Source organism: Xiphias gladius, chromosome 4 (assembly GCF_016859285.1).
Source record: "Xiphias gladius isolate SHS-SW01 ecotype Sanya breed wild chromosome 4, ASM1685928v1, whole genome shotgun sequence".
Lineage (NCBI taxonomy): Eukaryota > Metazoa > Chordata > Actinopteri > Istiophoriformes > Xiphiidae > Xiphias > Xiphias gladius.
In genome coordinates, this window is record NC_053403.1 from 893604 (window position 1) to 907027 (window position 13424).

General features: G+C 45.2%; 1 protein-coding gene across 2 annotated transcripts; it reads left to right on the forward strand.

Annotated features, from left to right (window-relative positions):
- The first annotated feature begins 480 nt into the window (after nucleotides 1–480).
- On the forward strand, nucleotides 481–11686 carry cpsf3 (cleavage and polyadenylation specific factor 3). 2 transcript variants are annotated; one of them, XM_040125779.1, is made up of 18 exons: nucleotides 481–703; nucleotides 1388–1451; nucleotides 1603–1700; nucleotides 2183–2311; nucleotides 2405–2582; nucleotides 3758–3847; nucleotides 3977–4127; nucleotides 5500–5675; nucleotides 5788–5946; nucleotides 6859–7005; nucleotides 8010–8162; nucleotides 8252–8360; nucleotides 8868–8966; nucleotides 9058–9152; nucleotides 9787–9874; nucleotides 9978–10044; nucleotides 10634–10730; nucleotides 10805–10926. In XM_040125779.1, the coding sequence occupies exons 1-18, from the start codon at nucleotides 633–635 to the stop codon at nucleotides 10910–10912; spliced, it is 2079 nt and encodes a 692-aa protein (XP_039981713.1). In that variant the 5' UTR covers nucleotides 481–632; the 3' UTR covers nucleotides 10913–10926. The 2 variants fall into 2 exon arrangements, with proteins under 2 accessions (XP_039981713.1, XP_039981714.1); XM_040125780.1 differs by lacking the exon at nucleotides 10805–10926 and adding an exon at nucleotides 10957–11686 and having other exon boundaries at nucleotides 633–703.
- The last annotated feature ends 1738 nt before the right edge of the window (nucleotides 11687–13424 follow it).

The following is a 13424-nucleotide window of genomic DNA, read 5'->3' on the forward strand; positions in this document are numbered from 1 at the left end:
GTGTGTGACCAATTGCAGCAACACATGATGCTGAGTTTCCCTCATTTTCTCCAGATTTTAGTAGTTTCATCTGGTCTACTAATAATAATAATAATAATAAAACTTAATTTAGTTTACACAAAACAATATAATACACTGTGCTTTACAAAAAAATAGAAATACACATAAAAAGACACAGATAGACAAACATATGAAATTATATATATATTTTACTGATGCTATGAAATTCTCCGCGACTACTTTTTTTAATATGAAGAATTATGAATGGTGAGTAAATTTCTCTTCAACTAAATTAATGACCCAGTGTCTAATCATTGTGATTTACCAAAGGGAAATTATGGCACTATCATGGTTTTTACTTTTGAAGTCGATAATTTATAATAAAATAAATATCATAAAAATTTTTACATTTTTAGTAATTATTACGTTAATTAAAATTAACCGTATTTTCCTGGGAGGTGGAACTAATTTCATGTCACGTCAGAGAAGAGCGGTGTAGTACACGGAGGGATTTGCCTGTCGGACCGGAAACGACGCAGGAGCAGAAAACTTGTGGACGGGCGCGTAGCAGCTGAAGCAGTGATGATTTAATTAGTTTTTGTTCAGTATTTGTCGGGTTTAGCAAAGAAAACATGGCAGCGAAACGTAAACCTGACATAATTGTTCCTGCGGAGGAAAGTGACCAACTGCTCATCCGACCGCTGTGAGTTTAAATACAACTTTTCTCTCCTTTGTACCGGCCAGCGTCCGTGTCTGCTGCTGTAGCACCAAACTCCACTCAGAAACTGCCTCATTTAGAAGGTCTTTCCTGTCAACAAAGGCAAACACATTGTTAAGCTTGATCATTTAGGACTTTTAATGACCCCTGAGAGGCAACTCTTCATTTCGGCATAGACCAAATGTTTTGGTACAACACTTATTTCAGAATTTTTTCAACTTGTATAACTTAGAGCAAGTATCTTCCATCAACAAACGTTTGATGAGGGATTGAAATCATGTTACTCTCAGTGGAGTCTATAAATTCAAAATTACTAATGTAATTGGTCAGTGAAATTTTATATAAATGGCTTGTTTTTGCATTTGCTCACACACTTTTTAAAAATTGTGTGATCTTTGTTGTTCCATCTTCTGGGGTGAACGTGTATCTGGGCTGGCAGGTACGTTTAACTTAGCTAAATGAATCTTGGCAGCAAGTCCCGCAAATATTACTTGTTCTGATGAGGGGACTGTTGACTTTGATTAGGTAATGTTACTTTAATTATCTTTAAGACTAAAATCACAAAAATCTGGATGTTAGTTGGACATAAAAGTGATGATTTCATTGTGTGTGTGTGTGTGTGTGTGTGTGTGTGTGTGTGTGTGTGTGTGTGTGTGTGTGTGTGTCCAGAGGAGCAGGACAGGAGGTTGGAAGATCCTGCATCATCCTGGAGTTCAAAGGAAGAAAGATCATGGTAACACCACCTTTGCTTTGTTTGTCACATCATCTGAAAACTTTAAAGTCGGTGTGCAGAGTCACCTCAGTGCGTTAAAATATCTGTGTGTGTGTGTGTGTGTGTGTGTGTGTGTGTGTGTGTGTGTGTGTGTGTGTGTATTGTGGGCTAGCTGGACTGTGGGATTCATCCTGGTCTGGAGGGAATGGACGCTCTGCCGTACATCGACCTGATCGATCCGGCTGAGATCGACCTGCTGCTCATCAGCCAGTGAGTTCAGAAAATCTCATTCATCACCACAACAACCAGAGAACACACACACACACACAGACACACACAGTTACACACCGACGTCAGGCTTCTCCTCCAACCACTGAGCTCAGGTTTTTCCTCCTATAATTTCTCCTACCGTTTTAACAGAGGAGTCTGTTTTTTGAGGCTGATACTGACATTTCAGAGTTTAAGAGAGTCTCATAATGATAAACTGGATGATGTTTGGTTCTTAAAGAACAGGGACCACGATTTGTAGTGAGCAGGACATTTTGTGCAACAATTTCTGTGGTTGATGAAAATGATCCCACGGTAATAAAGAGCCAGAGAACAAAGACAATGTGGTGCAGAAGCTGGTCATGACAGTGAAAGTTCAGGAGTGAAAGCCCACCGCACCTGAGGTAACATAAGAGTCAGGGTGGACGTAGAACTGGAGGCTCCTCAGTAACCGGCCTGTGGCCCCCTCCTCCGCACCCCCTCAGCTTCCACCTGGACCACTGTGGAGCTCTGCCCTGGTTCCTGCAGAAGACCAGCTTCAAAGGACGAACCTTCATGACTCACGCCACCAAGGCCATCTACCGCTGGCTGCTGTCCGACTACGTCAAAGTCAGGTAGGACTGCGTCCGAGTCGGGCAGGACTTGATACGTAAGATTGTAGTGTGCGTGTGTTGTGTATTGATGCTGGTCTGTGGTGTTTGTTGCAGTAACATCTCGGCAGACGACATGCTGTACACGGAGACAGACCTGGAGGAGAGCATGGAGAAGATCGAGACCATCAACTTCCACGAGGTGAAGGAAGTGGCCGGCATCAAGTTCTGGTGCTACCACGCCGGACACGTCCTCGGCGCCGCCATGTTCATGATCGAGATCGCCGGCGTCAAGGTAACGCACACTGGCCACGTGAAGTTCGGTCGGCCACGGAACTCAACCGGCAAGTCCAGATTCATCCCGGTCTAGTTACGTCACTGCCTGCTGACACCGAGTGTCTGCAGCCTGTTCAGGATCTGATCTAAGTTCTTTGAGAGTTTCCGGTCTCATGTTCACCGAGCCCCCAGAGGATCATGTGGTAGAAAAAAAAAAATCAATTCAATATATATAAATATATAAAAATATGAAAATGTATATAAACCAAAGAAATGGATTGATGCACCATGTGATGAGATGGATAACGTGAGGGCTCTGGTTCAGGGGACTTTTGAAGTAAGGCTTCCAGGTTATGCCTCTGCCCTTCAGAATAAAAGCAGGGAATTATAATTCTTTAAAAAAAAAAAAAGTAAATAATGTTATGCAGCATTTTATTGTCCTGCCACCTAAATGAAAGCAAATGCTGATAAGAGATTTCATAAAAATACTAAAATATCCAACTACTCTGACAGAAAACAAGTTGGCCATTTTACAATATCTGTTAGAGCAGGTTACATCCCGGAATAGACAGTATCCTCTGACCTGTAAAATACACATTAATGATCAAATATGAATCCCAGCGTCCGATTTACACTCTGCTCTGATGGAGAACAGGTGTTATAGTGTTGTATTTTTCTGACAATCAATTAATCGATAGACAGAAAATTAATTGGTAGCTATTTTGATCATTGATCATGGGTTTCAATCACTTTTCAAGCACATCCACTAATCATTCTCTAGTTCCAGCTTCTCAGATGTGAGGACTTTCAGCTCTTCTGTTTTCTTTCACTGTAATTTGAATATCTCTTGAGTTTTGGCCTGTTGGTTGAACCAAACAGGACATTCGCAGACGTCACCTTGGGCTCGGGGACGGGCCTTCATGCTTTTATTGACTAACAATTTGTTGATTAATTAACAGATAGAACAATGATGACTAACTGTCAGTTTGCAGCCCTGGAGTTGAATTTGTTAGTGTAGAGTGGGTTTTTATTGGTGGAACGTGATGGGCTGCTTTAGGATTTGGTTCTGTCTGGTGCTGTCGGAGATATCGTCGTACGTTAGTCTAAAATCCAGACCCAAAAAAGGACAATTCCAGTATGATTTATACTTTTAGGTGTGTGTGTGTGTGTGTGTGTGTGTGTGTGTGTGTGTAGTTGTTGTACACAGGAGATTTCTCCCGTCAGGAAGACAGACATCTGATGGCAGCAGAGATCCCCAGTGTCAAACCAGACATCCTCATCACTGTGAGTGTGGCTGCTGAGATTTAAACTGAAACTTTATTTAAACACTGAGCAGAATTTGGAGCAGGCGGAAAAGTGACCTGAGCATCTGAATTTTAAATTCCACGCGTCTCTGTGTGTGTTGCGTGTCAGGAGTCGACCTATGGGACTCACATCCATGAGAAGCGAGAGGAGAGAGAGGCTCGTTTCTGTAACACCGTCCACGACATCGTGAACAGGGAGGGTCGATGTCTGATCCCCGTCTTCGCTCTGGGACGGGCCCAGGAGCTGCTGCTCATCCTGGGTGAGACGACGACACACATCATTTGAAGTGTCTGGTGTCAGATGACATCACTGAAAACATTGTTGGAAAGGTAAAACTGAGCGACCGCGAGCAGATTCAAAAGTCCCCAAAAGACGAGAGGTGACGCATCAGCTGTGTTTCAGAAGAGGTTTGGATTTCTACAGCTGGATAAACAGCAGAGATATCTGTTGTAAAATATGCGGCGACCTGTGTGGACGAAGACGGGAAACGATACGAACCTTTTCCGCCGTTTGAAAATGTAATGTTACCGTCGCACCCAGTAAACAGAAAGACGGTCTGGCCTCCCGAACTGCAGCATTAGCGGCCAGACCCACAAACAATAAGCCTCGTGTGGTAACGCTGAGTTCAAACCTCGGCGGCAGTCGCTCCTGTCTGCCTTTTCAGTCGTCACCCTGTACGATAAGAGCTCTGGGACGCAGCCAGTGCAGTTTCATATTTTATGGCGAAAGACGTGTTGCCAGTTAGAACTGTGGAAAAACGAGGGTTCGAAAGCTGATGAAAGTGGTCGACTCTGGGAATAAACTCCCAGGACGGAAACATTTTTCAAAACCGGCGCTGCCCGAGCGGCTTTACACTGAGAGAATCAAGTTATCGATAAAATATAATTGATTGTTTAGAAGCATTAACCAACCCTTGTAATTTATGTAGGATTCAGTCCTAAACCGCTTATGACCAATGACATTCAAATTAAAAGGAGCCTGTGGAGTTTACATTCAGTTTTACTCACCATAACACACTGCAGCAGGTGTTTGCAGCAGTGCAGTTAATCACGTCACACATTACAGGACCGTGACTGAGGACAGATACTGTAGCAGCAATCGTTGCTTTTTGACGGAAAGAACACGTCGCACGGTGTGAAACACATTTTACACATCGCGCGGAAACAAAAATTCACATTAATGGAATTAAATGAATATATCGTCCAGTCGTAGCATGAGGAGACTTGGTGTGATGGGGGAACTCGCGCTGCGCTTTGAACGACTGTGAGCTGATTTACCCGACGGGAAATGTGCCACAAAACCAGAACTCAGAGCTACAAGAAGCTGAAAAGCTCTTTGAGCTGCGGCGTCGGTGACAGTTCTCATCGAGTCCGTCAGTACTAGTGACACCGTCCGTTTACACCATTGTGAAAATATTAATCACTGCAGCTGTTAGATTTCATAGCCGGATTTTATCAATGAACTTTTCTGAAGCCGATGTGGTGAAACCGCAGCGGTGGAAACTCTGGACCCGGTTTTCTGTGTTCTGGCTCTGAACTTGACTTGAGATTTGTGTTTGAAGATTTTGAAATAAGAAGAGCCGGTTCTTCAGATCTTTGACCTCGTATTCTGTGTGTGTGTGGTTGAACCAGACGAGTACTGGCAGAACCACCCGGAGCTCCACGACATCCCTATCTACTACGCCTCCTCTCTGGCCAGGAAGTGCATGGCCGTGTACCAGACCTACATCAACGCCATGAACGACAAGATCCGCAAGGCCATCAACATCAACAACCCCTTCGTCTTTAAACACATCAGCAACCTCAAGGTGAGACGGCGAGCTCCGTGGGCCGTCCCGCCACTGGACAGCCACGGTATGTTGTTTTTCCTCCCGCGGCAGTCGGCCTCCTTTCACGTCCCTGAATGCGTCTGCGTTCCAGAGCATGGATCACTTCGACGACATCGGCCCCAGCGTGGTGATGGCGTCTCCCGGTATGATGCAGAGCGGTTTGTCCAGAGAGCTGTTCGAGAGCTGGTGCACCGACAAGAGGAACGGAGTCATCATCGCTGGGTACTGTGTGGAGGGAACGCTCGCCAAGGTGAGTCCGGCTCCGAGAGAGGAGGGGCCCAGCCAGCGTAAAGCGGCGTCTCCGCCTGCCGTTTTGGTTCACGTAGGTGCGGCAAAGTGGGAAAAAGAGCTGAGCGAAGCTGAATGTAGATCAGAGGGTCTGGTGCTACGGAGTCACAACGGACCGGTCCGATGTGTGTAGTTTCATATGAGGTTATTCTGTAGCAGCCCGGTGATTTGGATAAAAGCAAACGCAGCGAACAGCGTTTCGCTGGGTTTGTGCTCTCAGGCGGCGCTCCTCCAATCAGAGGCTGCAGTGGACGACAGAAGCTGTCAGTCACCCGGAGCGCCGCTGGTGCTGGTGCCTGTGGACCAGAGGGGTGAAACGCAGCTCGGGTTTTTCCACTGCAGGAACAGGGAACCAAGAACCCCGTTGAGCACCTCAGGAAATACATCTGCGTTTCGAGTTCCTGTAGGATTGTTCTAGGTGCCGGGGGGGTGGTACTTTCCAAAGGTTCAGGAACTGTCAGGGTGGAGTTTGCAGCCCCGATAGTTTCACAGCAAAGTAAAATACCCATGAGACACTCAGCAAGTGGTCTACTGTGGAGAGAAGTGTCTCCTTTTCCTCCTCCGCAGGCCTTTCTTCATTCGGTCGTTTCATCAAATATCATATGAATGAAAACAGCAACCTACTGACTGTGCTGATCTTTTCTGGTGCTGAGTTTGAAATCAGCCGTGGTTTAACATTCCCAGCTCTTCTGATGTGGTGGAAAATCAATTTCAGCTTTTCCTGACATTAGTTCCTCTGGTTTCACAGTTTGTGGAACCTGTAAGATTTTTCCTTGTTGTCTAATATCAACATTTATCAGCCTCAATAGTCTCAGACCACCGGCTGCTGTCACACCTCTGACAACGTGTGTGTGTGTGTACGTGTGTGTTTCAGCACATCATGACGGAGCCCGATGAGATAACCACCATGTCGGGTCAGAAGCTTCCTCTCAAGATGTCGGTGGACTACATCTCCTTTTCCGCTCACACCGACTACCAGCAGACCAGCGAGTTCATCAGAGCGCTCAAACCTCCTCACGTGGTAAGCGCTCGCCCCGGCGGTCCGTCTCGAAACAATAGGAGAAACCCATCAGATAAAGTTTTGATAGGCTTTGTCCCCATCGGTGACGTTGGAATCAGAGAGGTGGAGTTTGAACAGCGAGAAACGCTTGACACTTTCTGTTGTTTGAGCCTCCTCTAATGCAGAAGTTGACACAGAGCTGCTTCACAAATCAGCAGTTGTTACTGGGTTTCTGAAGTATCCTGTTTCTGAGGAAATTGGTTGTTAGGAGCAGCCCTAGCGTTTGCACACGTGAACATCAAATCCCAGTTTCAGACACCTGGAGTCCCGTGAAAGGAGCCAGGACCGGCACGTGTACATCTTCTCCGGGTTTCCGAACGCTGCCGACGTGTAACGGAAGCACGAGCTGCGGCGGCGGCGGCAGAGTAGGCGTCTCCCGGTCGAGGAAACAGAGTTTAGTCTTTGGGTGACGAAGCGGGGAAATGTCGAGCTGCTCTCAGGCTGTAGACCGGTCACAGGTTTCCAAACACAAGTCACTTGAATTCCCCAGAAACCTGAGCGCACGTCCACGGAATCACCGAACTACGTACAGTGTTAAAGCCGCTACGAGAGAAAAGGGCCTCAGTCAAATGAAAGCAACAGTTAGAGGGAGGTCGAACATTTAAACGCTAGTGTTTATCACGTGCAGGGGGATGTGCAGAACCAGACTCCTCTGCGCTGCCCAGCATCAGGTCCCCGGTATGATCAAAACCTGGATCATAACCGGGATTCTCGGGTCCACGGAAACACACTCAATGATGCAGCTGTTGCTTGGTTACGCTCTGTTATTGAGACCTGAGAAGTTCTGAGAAGAAGACTGATTTTTTTCAAATGTTTGCATGTTTCCGTTGGAGCTCGCTGAGCGAGACGCGGCCGCTGAATAAATTCACCACGGTAAAGTGTTGGCACGGCAACCAGGTGACCTGTTGACGTGTGAATACGTCGAGTAAACATCGGCACCGAGCTCTCGGTCTTTCTGTCTCCAGATTCTGGTCCACGGCGAGCAGAACGAGATGGCCCGTCTGAAGGCGGCTCTGATCCGCGAGTACGAAGACAACGACGAGGTTCACATCGAAGTCCACAACCCACGAAACACCGAGGCCGTCACGCTGAACTTCAGGGGAGAGAAACTGGCGAAGGTCGGTCTGAATCCGCAGGCATCAGATCGGTTTTATTTTTCTGCCGATTCCACGAGCGTGTTGTTAACTCCCAGCATGCTCTGCTGCAGGTGATGGGCTCTCTGGCCGATAAAAAGTGTGCTCAGGGTCAGAGGATCTCTGGGATCCTCGTCAAAAGAAACTTCAACTATCACATCCTGACACCCTCCGACCTCTCCAGTCAGTAACTCTGTGTGTGTGTGTGTGTGTGTGTGTGTGTGTGTGTGTGTGTGTGTGTGTGTGTGTGTGTGTGTGCATGTCTCTGAGGTTGTGTGGACAAATGTTGTAATGTGAAACCATCGTGTTGAGGACATTTTGTCCAGACCTCACACCTTCAAAGGGCTGTTTGAGGGTTCAGACCTGGTTTTAGGGTTCAGGTCAGAACCAGGTTTAGGTCAGGATTAGGGCCCAGGGAATCCGTTATATTAATGAGTGTCCTCACAGGCTTATAGAGACCTGTGTGTGTGTGTGTGTGTGTGTGTGTGTTTACTCTTCTCTCTGCTTATCAGACATTTATCCAAACAAATGTTCCGAATTTAATCGTTGACCCGAGTTGGAACAAATGAATCAGCAACAATTCTGATCATCAACGAGACAAAATATCAAACTTTGACTGGTTGAGAATTGAAGCCGTCGCCTTCCAGACCAAACGACTGATTTAAGTGATGATGGCGTTTCCTTGTTCAGACTACACAGATCTGTGTATGGGCACGGTGACGCAGACTCAGGCCATCCCATACACCGGACCCATCTCCCTGCTGGTCAGCCAGCTACGAAGCCTCGCAGGTGGGTCGGCACCTCCCACCGCTCACCTCAGCGCCAGAGCCACGAAACCAGAGTTTTAAACCTGACTCCCCGCCGCCTTTGTGTTTTTTAGGAGACGTGGAGCAGGTGGAGGGAGCGGACAAAATCACCGTCAGGATCTTCAAGAGCATCACCCTGGTTCACGAGGCCGGCATGGTGCTGCTGGAGGTCAGGCACACAAACTCATCCGCCACGGGGCTGGAACAAGTTTCCGAGGGCAGTCCGTCAGTTTGTAGAGGTTTTAAAGGGAGAAAGCACCCTGATCCGGTCGCTGTGAAGTTGGTAAAAACTTCATAAACTCTAAACACTCGACCGCTGCTGCCATGTCAGGATCCACCTCAAGTCCCCTGTTAGCATTTAAAACGGTTTAGCATAGTTAAAGTCTGATACATGCATATTTTTAGTTTATTACAGTTCAGTGCTTTTTCTATTATTCCTGCTGTTTCACTGCGTTGTGGTTCATCGTCTGTTCGTCCAGCAGCCTCCGCTGACGGAGGAGTTGGAGCCGGTGACAGAGACGCTGATGAACAACGAGATCTGGTCACAGCATCATCAGAGTCTGTCAGAAACCAGTTATCACGTCTTTATGTAACGATTATACAGGACAAACGGGGGACTTGAAGTGAAGTGTTACCATGGTCATAGTCAAAGAGACAAAAATTAAAATGGAGGATTGAAGAGAAATGAGGAAAAACAAAGAGGTTAAGAGCGGCTCAGAAAGACCGGTGCAGGTTTATAGCAGAACATCAGTGTCGTCCATGAAAGGAGCGAACGCGCGACTGACTCTGTGTTCTCGTCCCAGTGGATCGCCAACCCGCTCAACGACATGTACGCCGACGCCGTCACTACGGTGGTCCTGGAGGTCCAGTCCAACCCCACCGCCCAGAAATGTCAGTAAACACGACGACCTGCTGGGCCACGTTGGTTTTTTGTTTGTTTTATTACACCGACGAACAGAAACGAGTTTTAATGATTCACGTTTGTTTGTTTCAGTCCCTGAAGGCAGGAAGGAAACCTTCGACATGGACGTGTTCGTAGAGAGACTGGAGCTCATGCTGCAGTGAGTACTGAACACAGTGACCTGCCCAAGACACCCGGGGGGTGTTTGTTTTACGCCGTCCGGACTGCCAGTCAGGTGGAGTCGACACCACGACAGCTGGCAGAGAGTTTTCAGCTGAGGTCAAGTCGGTTTGGTCCGTCTCTTTAAAGCTGTTACCTGATGCTCTCCGAAGCCCCACCCACCTGGTAGTCGCCATGTTGTAAAACAAACGCACCTTTTGTAAGCGTGATTTAAAACAGGAGGAAAATGTTTTGTTTTTTTTAAATGAAAATATCTGACAAAGCTGCAGATGGTCAAAATGTTTAAGGTCTTTTCAGAGACAACTTTAACTTTTACTGATTTTATATATATATATTTTTTTTTTTTTTATTATTTTAAAATATTCTCAAAATTTTTCAAAAATCTTTATATGTGGTTCAGTTCCAAAAAAGTTACTTACCACGTGTTTTTTGTTTTGTTTTTCCGAGAAGTGAGGCTGTGATTTTCAAGATAAGAGCGTATAAAAGTGGCCCGTGGTGTTAGAGTTCAAAGGAACCAGCAGACAGCAGGGTAACATTGTCGGTAATGTTGTCCGTCGCGTGTGTTGCAGCGACATGTTCGGGGACGACTGTGTGAATGCGAAGGACGGTAAAGGCCTGAGCGTGACGGTGGACGGAGTCACTGCGTTCATCGACCCAGAGACCAGGGTGAGTACAACACCTGAACATCTGGACCGTTGTTTTTCAGTCACATAAAATGAATCCAGCACATTCAAACGCAGGAACCATCCACCGTCAGTCAGAATCGTAACGATTCAACCGGCGTGGTGTCGATCGCGTCCGGGCCTCATCTTAACCGCTGGCGTTTCAGCCCTTTACCTGTGTTCTGACCTCTGACCTCTGACCTCCGACCCCCGTGTGTCCCGATCTGCAGTCTGTGGTCTGCACAGAGGACGAGTCTCTGAGGGAGATGGTGGAGGTCGCCGCCCATCGGCTCTACGACGCTCTCAGCCCCACCTTCTGACCGAGCCCACTCTGTGACGTCACCACCAGTAACACCTGTCGTCAGTGACGCCGACGCGGATCTGACCACGGGGAGGTGATGACGACGAACTGATGTTTGCCTTCTCGGTAACACTTCACTTCAAGTCCCCCCGTTTGTCCTGTACGACCAGTATGTAAAGACGTACTAACTGGTTTCTAACGGACTCTGATGCTGCTGTGACCAGATCCCAGTGTTTTGTTAAAGTCTTCATCCGGCTCCAACTCCTCCATCAGCAGAGGCTGCTGGACGAACAGGCGATGAACCACAACGCAGCGAATCACAGGATGGAACAAACACGAATAGACGAATAAACACTTAAATGTGTTTTTATATCTTCTTACAGCTGCATCGTCGTTTGTTACAAACCAGTTATTAGTTTATGTATTTATACACTGATGATAAAGTCTAAATACGGGATTTGGAGTAAACTGTCGCCGCCTTCTTGAACAAAGACGAGCTCTTTGTTGGAAACATGATTCCAAAGGAATCAGCTTCAGGAGATGAACCACCAGCACCAACGTTGACTGTTTTTTGTACTTGATTTATCTGTAAAACAAATGTCGTTTCAACATTAGATTTCTGTACGAGGAAAATAAACATTTGTCCAGTGCGAGTTGTAGTGGATGTGGTTTGACTTTTTTTTTGTTTTAACTGAGGTTTTAAAGGAGTTCAACGTGAATTATTCTGGAAACAAAAAGCTTTAATGTGTTTAGACGTTTATGTCTGAAAACTGACTCTGATTTTAGACAAAGGCAGAAGAAAATAATACTGACGTTACTAAGTGAGGCTGCAACTAATGATTATCTTTTATCAATTCATCTTGTTTTCACTTAATCGTTTAGTCTACGAAACAAAAACATAGTGGAGAAAAAAAAGGACACGACACTGTCACTGACTCTGAAATCCTAACAGCTACTGAGCCGGCACGTCCATGACAGCTGAACAAACTGTCCACTGGTGAGAGCCATGGTATATGGTTGAAAGCCCTGGAAAAAGCTAGTAAGCGGAACTTGAGTCGGGATCGTTTTGTCCAACTGGCAGGAGTCTGCTAATCAGCAGTAAACAAAGTGGTGGGCTGACATTGACATCCGTCGACTCGCTTCAATTCCGCACTGATAAAACATCTCTCGGGAGATTGATAAGTTTACTTCTAATCACCGTTGAAAAACAGAGTTTGCTGACATGAAATCCGACAGTAAAACGTTTTATTTTTGTCTGACGGGTAAACCCACATTATACTCAGACCTTTTAAATGGATCAGTACAAATGATCGTCAGCAAATGACGACACAGACTCTAAATAAACAGAAATATCAGTGTACAGGACTCAACACATATCTTTCGTACACAATGTTAAAAATACTGACTAGTGCATTTGAATATTACAGAGGAAGAGATGGCACACTGAGGTCTGACAGTCATTTAAAACAAAGATGTTAACAGGCTTCCAATGAATAAAATAAAACACAATACTTGAGCACAAAAATTTGACACTTAATGAAAACTAAACTCTGGTAACAAACAGCTTTACTCATTCTCCCATTGACACAAGTTGATTTGAAACAATGCAAACAGCTGTAAATGCCTCTGTTTTTTGACTGAAGTTTGGTTTAAAGCCCCTGTGTGGGATTTTAACATTAGACATTGGTTTTTATGCCAACATGGTATAAAAAAAAAAAAAATCACAAGTCTGAAAGCAACAGATCAACTACACGTCTATATTTTCTACAAATGAAAATTTATGATACAAATAATTTGATAGATATGGAAGCCCAAATCTGCCAAGAAGAAAAAACATGAAATGTTAAAAACAACAGAAATCCTAACGGAGTATCTCTTATTTTGACTTAAAGTAAAACTTCTGACTACGTATGTAAGAGGGTGTTGTATGTTTTAAAGCCATTTAAGGCAAATCTGTGATTCCAGTTATATAAATTAGGGCTGCAACTAAAGACTATTTTGGTTCAATTATTCTGTTGATTAATCGATTAATCATTTGGTCTGTAAAACATTAGAAAATAGTCAAAAAATGCCCATCACAATGTCACTGAGGCGAAAGGGACTTAATCAAATTTCCTTTTAATATAATATTCAATTTACTATAATATAAGACCTAGAAAACAAATTCTCACATTTGAGATCCTATAACTATTACATTATTAGCAATTTAGCAAAAATAATTCCTGATTAATTTTCTGTCAATAGATTAATCAACTACCTGCTGCAGCGCTAATATAATTAAATTTGACTTGACGGGTGGAAATGGGCTTCCATAGTAACATGCTTTAAAACAGAACACCAGGCTACATATGAATATTTTTTGCAGCACGTATAATATATACAAAAATATGTACAGAG

Bases quoted from the DNA above. Each gene is read 5' to 3' on its own strand.
- cpsf3 (XM_040125779.1), top strand. From the start codon at position 633: ATGGCAGCGAAACGTAAACCTGACATAATTGTTCCTGCGGAGGAAAGT. The intron at 4,128-5,499 runs GTGAGACGACGA...TGGTTGAACCAG, and splicing joins GGAGCTGCTGCTCATCCTGG to ACGAGTACTGGCAGAACCAC. The intron at 10,731-10,804 runs GTGAGTACAACA...ATTCAAACGCAG, and splicing joins TCATCGACCCAGAGACCAGG to GAACCATCCACCGTCAGTCA.